Source organism: Nicotiana tabacum, chromosome 10 (genome assembly GCF_000715075.1).
Source record: "Nicotiana tabacum cultivar K326 chromosome 10, ASM71507v2, whole genome shotgun sequence".
NCBI classification, from domain to species: domain Eukaryota; kingdom Viridiplantae; phylum Streptophyta; class Magnoliopsida; order Solanales; family Solanaceae; genus Nicotiana; species Nicotiana tabacum.
The window spans coordinates 106,394,194-106,408,779 of NC_134089.1; the positions used below are offsets into that span (position 1 = coordinate 106,394,194).

General features: G+C 34.3%; 1 protein-coding gene across 5 annotated transcripts; it reads right to left on the bottom strand.

Moving 5' to 3' along the window:
• Window positions 1–299: 299 nt before the first annotated feature.
• On the bottom strand, window positions 300–7,411 carry LOC142164728 (uncharacterized). 5 transcript variants are annotated; one of them, XR_012695675.1, is made up of 2 exons: window positions 7,052–7,411; window positions 300–538 (listed from the first exon to the last, which is right to left on the bottom strand). XR_012695675.1 is itself a non-coding variant. In XM_075223174.1 (2 exons), exon 2 carries the CDS (start codon window positions 2,876–2,878, stop codon window positions 1,895–1,897), a length of 984 nt encoding a protein of 327 aa, XP_075079275.1. In that variant the 5' UTR covers window positions 2,879–2,947; window positions 7,052–7,405; the 3' UTR covers window positions 667–1,894. The 5 variants fall into 5 exon arrangements, 1 of the variants encoding a protein (XP_075079275.1); XR_012695674.1 differs by having other exon boundaries at window positions 300–653; XR_012695673.1 differs by having other exon boundaries at window positions 300–660.
• Between the last annotated feature and the right edge of the window lie 7,175 nt (window positions 7,412–14,586).

Genomic DNA, 14,586 nt, shown 5'->3' on the forward strand with positions numbered 1-14,586 from the left:
TTTGATGGGACTGAACCGTGAGGCTGCCTACGTATCCTTAAAAGGAATCAGGTTGAACGTAGTTCATGACATATGAATTGCTTTATTTTTTGTACTTTTCTCTCTCCTTTTTTTTCTTTTTTCTCTTTTTTTCTTTTCTTTTCTTTTATTTACTCTTTTTCCATTTTTCCTTTCTCTTTTTTCTTTATTTTCTTTCTCTCTTTTTTTCTGTATCATATTTCTAAAATCTGCTTCTGATTCCAAAAGAGGGATATGAAAGAAATTAAACAAGGCTCAAAGGGGTAATAAAGGATAAAGTATTTAGATAGCAAAATAAAATGCATTCGTCATTCCAATCTTCAAAGCATGTCAAATACAAACAACACAATTAAACAAACCAAAGAAATCATACATAATATCTTTTGACTGCATCAGAATTGATAACCATATACACACATTTGTCTTCTACATCTGCTAAATACAAAGTACCATTGGACAACACTCTCGTTACCACGAACGGCCCCTGCCAATTTGGAGCAAACTTTCCTTTAGCTTCAACCTGATGCGGCAGGATGCGTTTCAATAGTGTTTCTTTATGTTCTATTGCCCCAGTTTCACACAATTCAGGCTTGATGTGATCTCAAAATGCTTTTACTTATTTTCCTCAAATGTCCCTATCATCTTCAAAATTATTTCATTACTTCATGACTAAACTAACTTTTAAGACCAGGCTGAGAATTACGCGTGCATGTCATGTCATTAGAGTCAGCAGGAAAAGAACTATAAAAGGAAAAGAGAACTAAACAAATACTGACTAGAAATAATAGAAAACAAGAAATTGCATTAGACAGATGGTGAAAGGGTTTGAACAACAAAACAAGTAAAATAAGTTGGGGTTACAACCCTGGAACAAAACCAGACAACACTAAACGAGCTACTACGACTAAACAAACTAGGCAAAATAAAAGGATAGAAGGGTTTGAGTCACAAGACAATATCCGGATTACAACCCTGAAAATAACCTGGACAACAGAAATGATAACAAAATAAACCACCAAAACTCTTCCCCGGCTAACCAAGAAATGGAGCGTCTTTCCAATTACCAAGCACGTTATCTTAGCCATTGGGTTCCATATCAATATTGCCAAGTCCATTACCAACTTCAATATCATTAACTTCAGTCAGCAAGTTCCCAAGAGGATTCGCATGCTCCCTGTCACTGTCCTTGATCACAATTTCCCCTTCTTGAATCATTCGTTCTATTTCCCTTTTCAAAGCACGACAATCTTCAATGCAATGCCCTTGGATGTTAGAGTGGTACATGCATCGTACAGTAGGATCAAAACCTTTTGCATATGGGTCTAGAGTATAGCCAAGGAGCGGCTCAATCAGGCCAGAGTGCTTTACTTTTCAAACAAGCTTGTGTAGGACTCCCCGATTGGCGTGAAACTATTTCCTTGCCTTTGTTCCTCTCCCTGCCCCTATTTTCTAGGGTTGTTGGGTACTTGAAAATGTTGTGAAAGCAAGAGTGCATTATACGGTGCTGCCGCTCGCCATAAGGAGTGACACGGTGGTTGGACAGATGACCGGACATTGTTCGGAGGATAATACTGAGGTGGATTAAATAGAGCTCGGGGATAGGTTTGGAGTTGGGGTTGAGACGGAGTATATTGGTGAGGTGGACCCGCTGAACCATATCCTGATCCTGAGACAACCATGGCAACATCATCATCTTCCTTCTGACCCAGCCAGCTTCCTATGTCATTCTAAATTGCTTGTGTTGTGGCTTTTAAAGCAGAATAGCTCATGATCTTGCTCGACTTCAGCCCATATTCTACCATTTCTCCCATTTTTTACCACATCATTAAAAGGCCTACCCACAGCCGTGATCAAATGCCCAAAGTAAGTTGGCTCTTTAGCTTGAAAAAAGTACTCGACCATCTCTTTTTCTTCCATCGGGGATTGACTCTGGCAGCTTGCTCTCTCCATCTGAGCCTGTATTCCCTAAAGCTTTCATTAGGATTATTTTCCATCTTGGTGAGGGAAATGCGATCTGGGCAATTTCTATGTTGTACTGAAAGTGCCGAGCAAAGGCCTGAGCCATATCGTCCCATATGTACCACTTGCTAACGTCTTGGCGGGTGTACCACTCTAGAGCTGCCCCACTCAGACTCTGACTGAAATATGCCATCAATAATTTGTCCTTCCCACCGGTGCCTCTCATCTTACTGCAGTAACCTCTCAAATGGGCCACGGGATCTCCATGTCCGTCATACAAATCAAACTTCGGCATCTTTAAACCAGTAGGCAGTTGGATGTCAGGAAATAAGCACAAGTCTTTGTAAGCGACACTCATCTGGCTCCTTATCCCTTGCATGTTTCTTAAAGACTGCTCTAAGATTTTCACCTTCCTGGATATCTCATCTTGCTCCACTGTCTTAGCAGGCTTTTCAGCTTCATCGGGAGGCTCAAAATGAGGAGCGTGAGAGTAGGGATCCGAGACTTTGAAAGTTGGTTCTAGAGCATAGTGTTTGGCATCGGGGACTTTAAACATAGTCTCGTTAGAGGATCGAGGAAAGGTATCAGGTGGATGAGTTACCAAAACATGAGTGGTCAAAGGAGCGGGATGTGATGTGGTTCTATGTGGTGGATTGTGAAAAGGTTGTGGGAAGATATCAGCAACAGTGGGAATCTGGATTTGTGATAGTGGTGGGATAGTTGCAGGGTTTTCAGTGTAGTTAGTGGGGAATGAAGGTGGAGGATGCCCCCTGATCCAAGACTGATACATTTTTGCCATCTCTTGTTTCAACATTTGAACCTCCCCTTTCAATTTAGACTCCGACTCCATAAACTCCCTCGATGAGTCAACAACTCTTGTGTCTAGGTCTTTGCTAGTCATGGCTGCCTTGCTCTTTGACCTTGTGTTGTATGGATGAGTTACCTTAAGAACCACAAACCAACCACCCTTCTGCTCAATAGAGATAACAAAAAGGAACAAAATGAGGTCATCACGTTAACGTTAGGGCATTTAACAGCTGCAAATATCACATTGTGTGCAATGCACCTAGCAACAATTAACGGTTCAAAATTGACTTCGAAGGTCACAAGGTCACTTGGCATCATCCCAATTTGTCCATTTGAATGTTCTCTTTTTTTTTCTTTTCTAGCACTTCTTGGCTTACTCATTTTCCTTCCTCTCTTTTTCTCTTCTAATTATCACTCTTTTCTTTCCTCTCATTTCTCACATCTCATAATTTCACCTCTTTTTTTTCTTCTTTTTTCCTTTTTGTTTTAACAAAAAAATGATTCGATCGAACCATATGTAGGTTGCCTACGTATCATGACGCCGCATGAATCAGATCTTTGCGTAGTTTGGGAAGATCGAGAATAAAGTAAAGAAACTAACCTCTCATTTTCTTTTTTCTTTTTTTTCTTTTTTTTTCTTTTTTACCTTAATGAATACTCTGATGAGAAATTATTAAGGAAAAACCCCTAGAAGAGAAAATATTTTTGATTCTTTTTTTAGGAAGGAAATCTAAAGAATGAACTAAAGAAAAATATTTTGAATTTTCGTTTGATATCCTGAAAGAAAGATTTCGAACAAAGAAATGAAAAAATAAAAAATATTTTTGGATTTCAGTTTTGATTACCTAAGGGAGAAAATCTGAAGATAAACCAAAGATAAAGTATGTTATTTTTTTCTTCTATGTACAATATCCAGAAGTTATAGTAAAAATAAAAATAATTTTTTTTCTATTCATTTTTCATTAATTTCCCAAAGAAGAATCTCAAAAGAAAGTCTTTTTGGATTTTTGGAATTAATATCTTAAAGAAAACTTTTAAAGAAGTACTAAAAGAAAATTTCTTTTTTTTTTTTTGAATTTTTAGTCTTAATGTACTAAAGGAAATATAAAAGTAATTTTTATTTTGAGTTCTAGATATTAATTTAATAAAGGAAAACCACCTTAAATGATTTTTTTTAATTCCTAGAATTAGTATTCTAAAGAAAACTTCTAACGGAAATACAAAAACGCAAAATTTCTTCTTTTTTGGATTTTTGATTTATAACATAATTTTCAAATACAAAATAGGAAATATAATAACAAAAGACTCGGCAAACTTAACTAGAATATGACAGACTCTAACATCACCTAAAAGACTCGACATTACTATATAAAACTAGAAGGTAAAAGATGACATAAAAAGAAAAACAGACTCAAAGCATAAAAAATCTCCTTAAGCAACTCACGGGTGCAACGGTCCTGACCAGATGGTCCTGGGGTGTCTGTTATGCTCAAACTTCGGTAAATAGATCCACATCTATATGAAAAAATTAAGACCAAATAAAGTTAAAGACCTAGAACGCTATGTGAGACAATAACCCATCCTGTTGGACACATGCATAACATGATTCTAACTATTTTTCTAAAATTGCTAAAAGTTGCTAAAAATGCAAGATTTGGCTAAGACCCCGCAAAGCCAAGAACATAAGACTCACTAGGAAGACCGGACCTTATATGGGTTGCCTACGTATCACGCCCCGAAAGACGGGAATCAAGTATGCGTAGTTCGGGCAGATTGGATACGGGCGAGAATTAAAAAAAATAACTAATTTAGAGGAAAATATATTTTGTCTTTTTTGAAAAATGATGAAACGTGTAAACTCTTTTTGGATTTCCTTTTCCTTTTTATTTTTTTATTTTTTATTTAGAAAAATGATGGGAAAGTGCAAAATGTATGGGTTTTTCATACTTTTTTTTTGTTTTTGGTCTTTTCTTGAAAAAGCGTGAAAGAAAATTATAATTGGGCCCTACTTGTTTTTTTATACCTCAACCTCTTTTCTTTCTCATTTACCCTCATTGGTCCGCCAAATGACCCCTTTTATCCTTGAAGATTGCAATATGTAGCACATAGAATGCATCAGAATAGTCTTTTATTTTTGGATACACTTGTCCTAGACGGACCCAACCCTTGTGTTGAGTCCCCTAAGTCAAATACACGTGATGCAAACAAACGTTCCTACTAGGGATCAGGCATGAGGCTATGTTATTCTAAGTTTAAAAACTTGGGTTTATTTGTTCTAGACCGGGCTTACTCGAGCGGACAGCTCGAGCCGAGGGGGACAGCATACTGGGAATACAAAAGCTTCACCAGCTTTGCAACTTGTCCGAACCTCATTCTAAAATTGAGATATGACTCTAACAGAAGAGAAGTCACATGAAGTGCACACTTCCCAGATGATTTAGAAGACTCAGAGAGAGGAGGGTTTCGTAACAGTTTATATACAATTCAAACAATATCAAAGCGGTAAAAAGCGATAATTAGCACATTAGGCTCAAACACACAAAAATTAGATAATAAATAAAGCCAACTATAACAGATATTTTAAGCTCGAATTCTGAATCCTAAACCATAGGTTCTGGGTTCTTATCCCCAGCAGAGTCGCTAGAGCTGTCACACCTCCTTTTTACTACCCCCGGAAGGGTATAAGGGAGTTTTTTCCAATTTAAGTGACAATCGAAATGGGATTATTTATTTAAAATTCAGAGTCGCCACTTGGGATAGTTTATGGTGTCCTAAGTCACCGGTTCTAAATCCTGAATTGACGAAAGTTGACTCTTATTTATGGTCCGTGAACACAAAAATTCGGGCAAGGAATTCTATTAACCCGGGAGAAGGTGTTAGGCATTTTCGGGTTCCGTGATTCTAGCACGGTCGCTTAACTATTAATAATTGGCCTAATTATCTGATTTATTACATATTTTAAACATATTGTGCATTTTTAACTTTATAATCGCTTTTATTTATTTAACCGTTTTTCAATTTATGGAATTTATTTGAACGTGTCACGATATCGTGCACTCGTTATTTTTGTACATATTGTGAATCACGTCACATGAAATGCGCCCGCGATTTACAACATATTTATTTTATTATTATTAGAAGTTGTGGTCGAGTCACATGAAATACGCACTCGAATTTGGATTCGTTTGTTTTGAACATATTGCAAATCGCGTCACATGAAATACACTCGCGGTTTACAACATGATCATTATTATCAATATTCAAAGTTATGGCCAGGTCACATGAAATGTACGCCCAAATTTGAATTTATGTATCATGACTATGCCACGAAAACCGTACTCATAGTCATAATGATTTGTTTAATCACACCTAAAGCAAGCTACGAATGTTCATAATTATTTATCTTCCTAAGTTTAAGATTTGTTGTGAAGTGTGATCTCATGGATTATTTCTGAAAATATGTAGATTGAATTTCCTATTTACCAAAGTTGGATTAGGTCGCCACCTAATGAGATGTCGACATTGAATCAGAATATGAAATGAGATTTGAGAATACTAATTCAAGATGAAACAAAGAAGTTAAAACATGAAATTATCTACAAGAAAAAGTAGACAAATGCACTATAGAAAAAAATGAATTAGTAGCACCATCTCAAAACAATAGGTATTTAAAATGGGCTTCTCATAACTTTACGTAATCTTTTATTATTATCAAACCAAATATGGCAAACCTATTTCAACTTAAGGCAACCAAATTCCAATTACAAATCTACTTGCCTCATTTTTCTGTTCAACCAAGAATCAAGACAAAACCTCTTTAACAACAATTAAATTTTAAAAGATCAACCAGAAAAGAAACCTCTCCATTTCTATCCACTAAAAAAAGTAAAAATCCATCAAGAGATTTTGCTTGGACAATGAAGAAATTGGAATTTGCAAGCAGCGACTGTGGCAAGAGACACAAGGTAACAACCAATATGTAATTATTTATGACAAAGGCAGATGCAGTTCATATTCAAAGAACAATTAATTAAGCCTCTTCATCACACAAAAAATGCTGAAATAATTTTATTAAACATGGGATACGACGACTACAATTAATTCAAATTTGAAATTCAAGTGAAATCACAATAGAACTAAATCAGTGGTGACAACGGTATAATTTAGCCGTGAAGGACATATAACCTTATTTCAGCAACAATCATTTTAGAATATACACGATTCACTAAATCTACAGGCAATTACAAAATTAGAAGTTAAGGAATACCTCGAAAGGGATAAATCAAAGGAGAAAAGTGATGAAGAAACTGTATTGAGTTCAGCACAATGAACAACGGTTTTACAGTTCGAATAACCATTGAAATTCCAGAGAATATCCACCCAATGTGCTGGGGTTTTATAATAGCTTTTGTAATACCTTTTCCTTATGATGTTTTTCTTCTACTTTCAAGTTTTTCCGATTCCAGATCTTAAAACTTTTGAAGGAGTCCGTTTCTCTTCTTTTTTTTGTTGTGTGTGTATGTGTTATCAGTGAGTGAGATGAGAAAGAAGAAGGGGATGGCTGGGTTTTTTTAGATGTCCACAGTTGAAGCTCTCCAATTAGGGTCCCTCCTAGGTCTAGGTCTCTATTTATGGGAAGGGGTCTAGGGTTAAGGATGGGGTAATGAGCTAAGGTTATTTGGGCTAAAGGTAATTGGGCTTGGATTTAGGATTGAGTTGGACCATGTCTTTTTTTGGGTTTAAATTTAGGATAAGAAGACCAAATAATACAATGTATCTATAAAGTGTAAACATCATTCTTAATTAAAATAAACTATTATAAAACTAAATACTACGAGTGAAACTAAATTTTTTTTTTGTATTTTCAAATTTTATAATACTATAAATATAAATATGCTAATTGACTTTACCTAAAGATAAAAAAATATTTTTTGTAATTTTTATTATTTGTGATTAAAATAAAGTAAAAGAGTCAACACTATTTAGAATAACGATACTAAACCTAAATTAAATATTTATGCTAAAATGTGTAAAATCTTGGGGAGGGTCAAAAATTACATGTTTACAGGAGGGTTAGTCACTATTCCTATATATATCATACCCGTCCATTAGCCCACATTACAACCACAAAAAAAGTTCTAATTGATTTTAGATCAAGTGGGCCTACATTAGTAGAGATTTATATTATGGGCAAGCCTATGCAGTGATGGCTCAACCCTAAAGCCACTAAAGCAGTGGCTTTAGGCCCCCAAAATATTAAGGCCCCAAATTTACTCAAATTATATATAGTATAAATGATGATGTATTTATTATTAGTGATAAATAAAATAGTTTTAATCCTTTGTTGTCAATTTTTAAAGTTTATACCAAAAAATTGTAGATTATTAAATTTGCATTTACTTCCTAATTTATTTATTTATTTTGTTACCACACGCATGGTGGATGGGCTCAACTTCTTAATTTGTCTAACTCACTTCAACTTGAATCAATTTTGTTTATAACTATGATTTTGTAGAATCTTCTTCTATTCTTTAAGTGCTTTTTAGACAATTTTTCAATCTTAAGCTAATGAAATTATCAAAGGATTAAATATGAAAAAGCATTTCTTAACCTCGAATGTCTTTTGAGGCCTCTTTTTAAATTTTTGCTTTAGGCCACATGCAGTGTTGAGCCACCTCTGAGCCTATGGTACCAATTGCATGCATGTGACTTCTTTGTGAGGGTGAGATATTTTCTTTGATATATATGAGTCCTTAAATTATATATGATCATGAGATTCGAATACGTGGATTCAACTTACTCTCTTGTTCTTGTTGAGAGGGCATATGATTTCACGAGGGATAGGTAACATTATTAGACTTCTCTCTATGATGTTTGGTGTTCAGGCCATGAGTGCATTGTGACATTTAGTTAGTTTTTAAGGCTAGGATTTTTATGTGTATGTTGTATTTGTTTGAATATTTTTGAAGTAGGCATAAAAAAAGGGAAGTGTATGTGAATACATATGCTAGAGCTTAATTTTGCAAACAACCATGGTCATAGGTGTAGTGTACTTTAAATGATAAGAGCTTAATTTTGTTTCGTCCACTATAATGATGGTTTGTTCGAGGACGAACAAAAGTTTAAGTGTGGGGTGGTAATGTTGGACATATTTCTATATGTTTTGATATTACTTTACCCATGTTTTAATCGCTTTTTGTTGCTATTTGGTGTTAAAAATGTCCAACATGGTTTAATTATTGGTTTTATGACTAATTGAATTGTGTGTGATGATTTAGGGTGTTTGGAGAGCAAAAATATGAAGAAAAGATGCTCCAACTAGAGGAGAAGAGGGTGGATGCGTCGCATCATCCTTGGAAAGAAGGTTACTTGGTACACCCTTAGCAGTGAAGTCGGCTCATAGCATCCCTATAGTATCCGTACCTGGGCAAAGCTGAGATGGAGGAACAAAGGGTGGATGCTAGCATGCAAAGCTGAGAAGCGGAGGACGAGATGGATGCAAAACATCCACTCCAGCATCAATCCCTGAAGCAGATTCGGACTAGGAATAGGAGAAATTTGGCCCATAACTTTTGTACGTAATATATAAGCCAAAAACACCTCTTTTAGGTCATCTAACATATTGGGAAAGGAGAAAAAGCCACGACAAAGCTTGGGAACCACGGAATTCGTCTTGAGTTCTTACTTTTTCCTTCTTTTATTGATTTTTATGTGTTCTTGGGAATTACTTGAAATTGCTACTATGAGCATGCGTGACTAAGAACCCTATTGTTCTAGGGTCATGGGTGAAACATGAATGTTAATGTTTGAAGTTTAATTTGACGAAGTTGATTTTATCATATTGGGTTGTTTATTTAATTCTGTTTTTAATTATTTTGCTGAGTAGCTAACAGTGAAATACTACTATCTACGAATCTAGAGTTGAGCTCGAAAGTGAAAATTCTAGATTGCATATAGAATTAAATAGAGCAAGTTCTTGAACCCGGGCATCGGGGAACGGATTTGCAATTAGGATAGACATATACCTAATTGTCTTGCTTGGTTGAAATACATGAAGTATAAATGCATTTTTGTTAATCTTAATTCCATAGACATATAGGCATTAAGTTAGCTTGAATAGGCGAGTAAGAATTCCACAGATTCTTATGAGCAATATCAACCCTGTCAATCAACAATCCATATAAATCAATTAGTAATTTTAAGCCAAGAACGCAACATGATTGTTAGCTAACCTGTGACCCTGGAATATTCTCTCCTACTGATTGTTATTTGAAATTGCTATTTATTCGGTTGATTTCTAGTTAATTCATTGCTTGATAGTTTTAGGTAGTAAATTAGTCACTTCTATATTTTGTAAAAAATCTCTTGAATTGATAAGTTAATTGAGTTTGAATCAGTAAATAGTTAATCACAAATTTTCGTGGGAACGATACTCTACTCACTACTTTATTACTTGACGATCGTATACTTGCGTGTGCGTTTGGCCGTAACATAGGACAAGAGAATTGGGACCATTTTTTAAACATATGATTAGGTATTTGAATAATTGGATAAAAGTTGAAATAGACGTGGAAGAAGCAATTGAGGTCCTTGTCAAATCTCCATCCTTGACATAATGGATATTATAAGCTACTTTTTTTTAGTTGAAAAGTCTTTTGTGCATTTACTCCTTTTGTAGAATTGGTAGTAACACTATATTCGGACCACATTTGACCCTCGAATTTGAACTTACATAATTAACATCATTATGCGATTTCATATAAGAAAAAAATGTAAAGCTATGTAAATACGATTGCCATTTTAATGTCACAAACTGATTTAGGTATAAGCCTCGTGTGAGGAGTCTAGAAATTGTTGCTAAATTAAAAATGTTGTATATGTATTTCATCAAATAAAAAGAAAATATATTAATTGCTTCTATGACTATAGGTATAAAGGCATGATTAATTTCACAAATTTCACTGCGCTAAATATAGTAAACTCCTTCTTGTTATACCAAAATAGAGGCCTGATTTAAATAATCAGGTATAATATTGTAATTATATAATTTATTCATCTTAGAATCACATACAAGGAAGACTAGATTTCCGTTTCGTCTTTATCCTCTACAAAATAAAATAAACAAAAGAAGAAGAAGATAAAAAGAAATATCTACCTTTCAACTCCCCACCTTAATAAATTAAACACGAAATAGAAAACAAAAGAAAGTTTTTTAGAAGCAAGTGGGAATTTAAAAACTTTTCCTTCAAGAATTAAAGGACATAACCTTTAATATTCTTTACTTTCTCCAATTAATAAATTGTAGTGGTAATTATCATGGATAGATTATGGCACAGCTTTACCTTTTGAAATTTGATGTAGAAATGAACGACTAACATGTGAAAGCAAGAGCAACAAATGACTAATGCATACTCATAGGTCCTACAGCAATAAAAGAAAAAAACTTACCCTATATCACTGTTTTAAAAGGGGTGGACGAGAGGTGGTGAGGCATTTTATCCAACACCGGATGAGGCGAAAGCCTTGAGCTGCGGGCATAAGCCCCATGCATATTTAATTTTTAATAATTTTATAAATTAATAAAATAAATATATTAATAAAAATACATTACAACAACAAACACAGTGAAATCCCACATATGAAATCTAGGGAGAGTAGTGTGTACAAAATTCTTACTCCTGCCTAGAGAGAATGTTCTGGTAGACTCATGGCTCAAAAAAAAAAAAAGTAGGAAAATGTAAATGTCTATTATAAATATGCTAACATGTGCTTGAACCACACCCAAAAAAAAATTGCTTGAAAAAGTAAAAAACGAAAAGTTGCACTACACGTATAATTAACATGACTATAGTAGAATAAACCTAGAGTTATAAAAATGATATTCTAGTTCCTAATAATTCAAATAATAATAATAAAAATAAAAATAATATGAAATTATTATTTAAAAACCTAAAACTAGATAACAAATCAAAATACAAAAGTGAAAGCAAAGTAAGAATTGGAGCAAAAAGCTCTTTATTTGTAGTTTACACTTGGAGATAAAGGTTTAAAATGTATTTGTTATTCAGTAGTAATGATAAAGAGTCAAGATTATGAAATTGAGATAAGTAATTAAAAGAAAAAAAACCTTTAATTTTTGAGATTTTTAGTTGAAAATTTGCTATATGAGTTAACTTTTTGTTGTTTAAGTTAAGCAATAAAGATTTATTACTCGAGGCCTACGCCCCAAATAAGTGGAAGAAAATAAAAAAAATAGCCAGATTTACAACTGGTCATTCAAAAATAGCTCAGTTTCAAAAGTAATCGAAATTTAGCTACTTTTCATGTAAAGATAAATCTGAGCAAAAACACTGTTCAAAATCCGGAAAATACGCCAGTACATTATGCTGGAGTTCCAGCATAAGTATATTTGAACTCCAACATATTATACTGGAGTTCCAGGATAAGTATGCTGGAACTCCAGCATAATATGTTGGAGTTCCAGCATAAGTACACTAGAACTCCATCATAATATACTGGAGTTCCAGCAAGTATACCGGTCCAGCATAATATACTGGAGTTTGGAGCACCGGTGCTCCAATCTCCAGTATATTATACTGGAGTCAGCAAAGTATACCGGTCCAGCATAATATGCTGGAGTTCATACACAAGTGCACCGAACTCCAGTATATTATGCTGGATCGATCTCTGTTGCAGTAAAATAGTGGCTATTTTTCATTGACTTAATAAACACTGGATATTTTTGAATGATCAATCCAAAAACTGACTATACCGTGCTATTTTTACTAAATAAATGCCCAAAATGTTGGGCTTACGCCTAGACGAACGTCCATAATACTTATGCCTTACAAGTACGCTGCGATGCGCTTTTGGTAGGCCATGACCCCGGGCACGCCTAGAAAACGCAAATGTCAATTGTAAATTTAAAAGTAAAGTAATGTTTTTAAGTTTGTAGTGGATATAGAAAAAGTTCAATGTACTGATTGTTAATAGGGGATATTTGGTCATAAAAGATAAGATCAATACTTATTACTCAATAGAACTTTCTTTAGTAGCCTCGTTCCATTTGTACGTTTGTGTTTGTTTCTATATCCACTACAAACTTAAAAACCAAGTACAAGCAAATGTCAATGGTAAACTTTTGTTGGTTATCTATCAAAGAAAATATTCTATTTGTTACATCCAGCTAAATTGTACAACAACAACAACAATAATAATAATCCAATGTGGTCTCATAAGTGGAGTCTGGAAAGGGTAGGATGTACGCAGCTTTATCCTTATCCTGGAAAGACAGAGAGACTGTCTCCGTTAGACCCTCGGTTAAAGAAGGACATCCAGTTAATTAGAGATAGAAAAAATTATATAAAATTTTGAATCCGTTTATTTATATTGCTATGTTAAAACACAAATCATTAATCATGACCTTTCCTTTTCTTCGAGGTACTCCTAGAAGATGATAAATATATCAAAATCGTGAGTTCGGCCAGAGTTTTCATTAGTGGCAAACTAAAATAACAGTGATGCTGAATGTAATAGTGGGTTTGGTAGGATAAGAAGGATTTGCTAACAAAAGTTCTCATGAATTCGGAGGCGGATCCAGCAACTTGAATTTATGAGTTTTAAATTCTAGAAAAGATATCTTATTGAGTTCTGATATATAATCATTTATATATAAAATTTATTTGGTTCTGCCGATCCATAGCTAGAAGTTTAGCTCTTCCCTGATAGAGGTGTTTCAGAGCAGGACACAATTTTTGTGCTTGTCAAATTAATGATGTTTCAGCTATCATATATAAACAGCTATGGCTAATATAACTTGGAATATTAGAAGGCCACTGTATTGTGTTGATAAAGACCTAAAAAAAAACTGGCAATATTTCTTCTCTCCTGATTTTGTATCGTCCATTCCAAGGATGTTTTGGTCCATAATGAGGCCCTATTCCAAGTGCTGATTTAGGATTCATTAAAACAAATACAACAAAAGGAAGGGAAAAAAATAGGAGGGATTCAAATGCCATATTTTAAATCCAAAAGCTTAAACACTCTAATCTTGCAATTGAGTAGGCATAACTCCAATACAACCTTTTTCATCCTTATATGCTTATTGTGATTGATTAGTAACGCAATAGAAGCGTGAACTTTTCTGGAATCCCATATCAAAAAGGTAATTAACACACATCATATATTATTGAGAAAGATAATTCCCACGACGTTTCAACTATCAATATAGGTTCATCAAATTAGAGTGTTAGAGGCCACGAGGAGTTGATGGAGACCAAACAACTACTAATATTCCTTCTCCTGAATTTGTGTTACATTACAAATTACCCGAATATTTGGGTTAGGCCCTAATCCAAGGCTAATGTTGAATTCATAAACTTCCCTCCTTTTTATATTTCCCTTGTTTCCTTCAAGAAGAAAATAATCAACTATTACGATATCATTGATTTAAGATATTTTCTTTTGGGATGAAACTTAATAATGGGTAATAATATACCTGGGAAACGACTCGATCAACATGGTCTAGTGGTCAGGTCGTTGGACTCTGAATCCAGTAACCCGAGTTCAAATCTAGGTGGGACCCTTTCCAGTTTCCTTCTTTTTTTTTCTTTTTTGAAGCCTCATTCCGTTATCCTCTGTTTCCTGATACTTCATTCCGCCTTTCTGGTATAGGTTATTCTTTATTGCTTATATCAAAAGTAAAACAGGATAGCTCGTTTATGATATTTGACAATCCGTGGCACTCAGTTGAAAATATGCTTCAACTACTCATAAGTAATTCTTGAGCATATATGCTTCAGT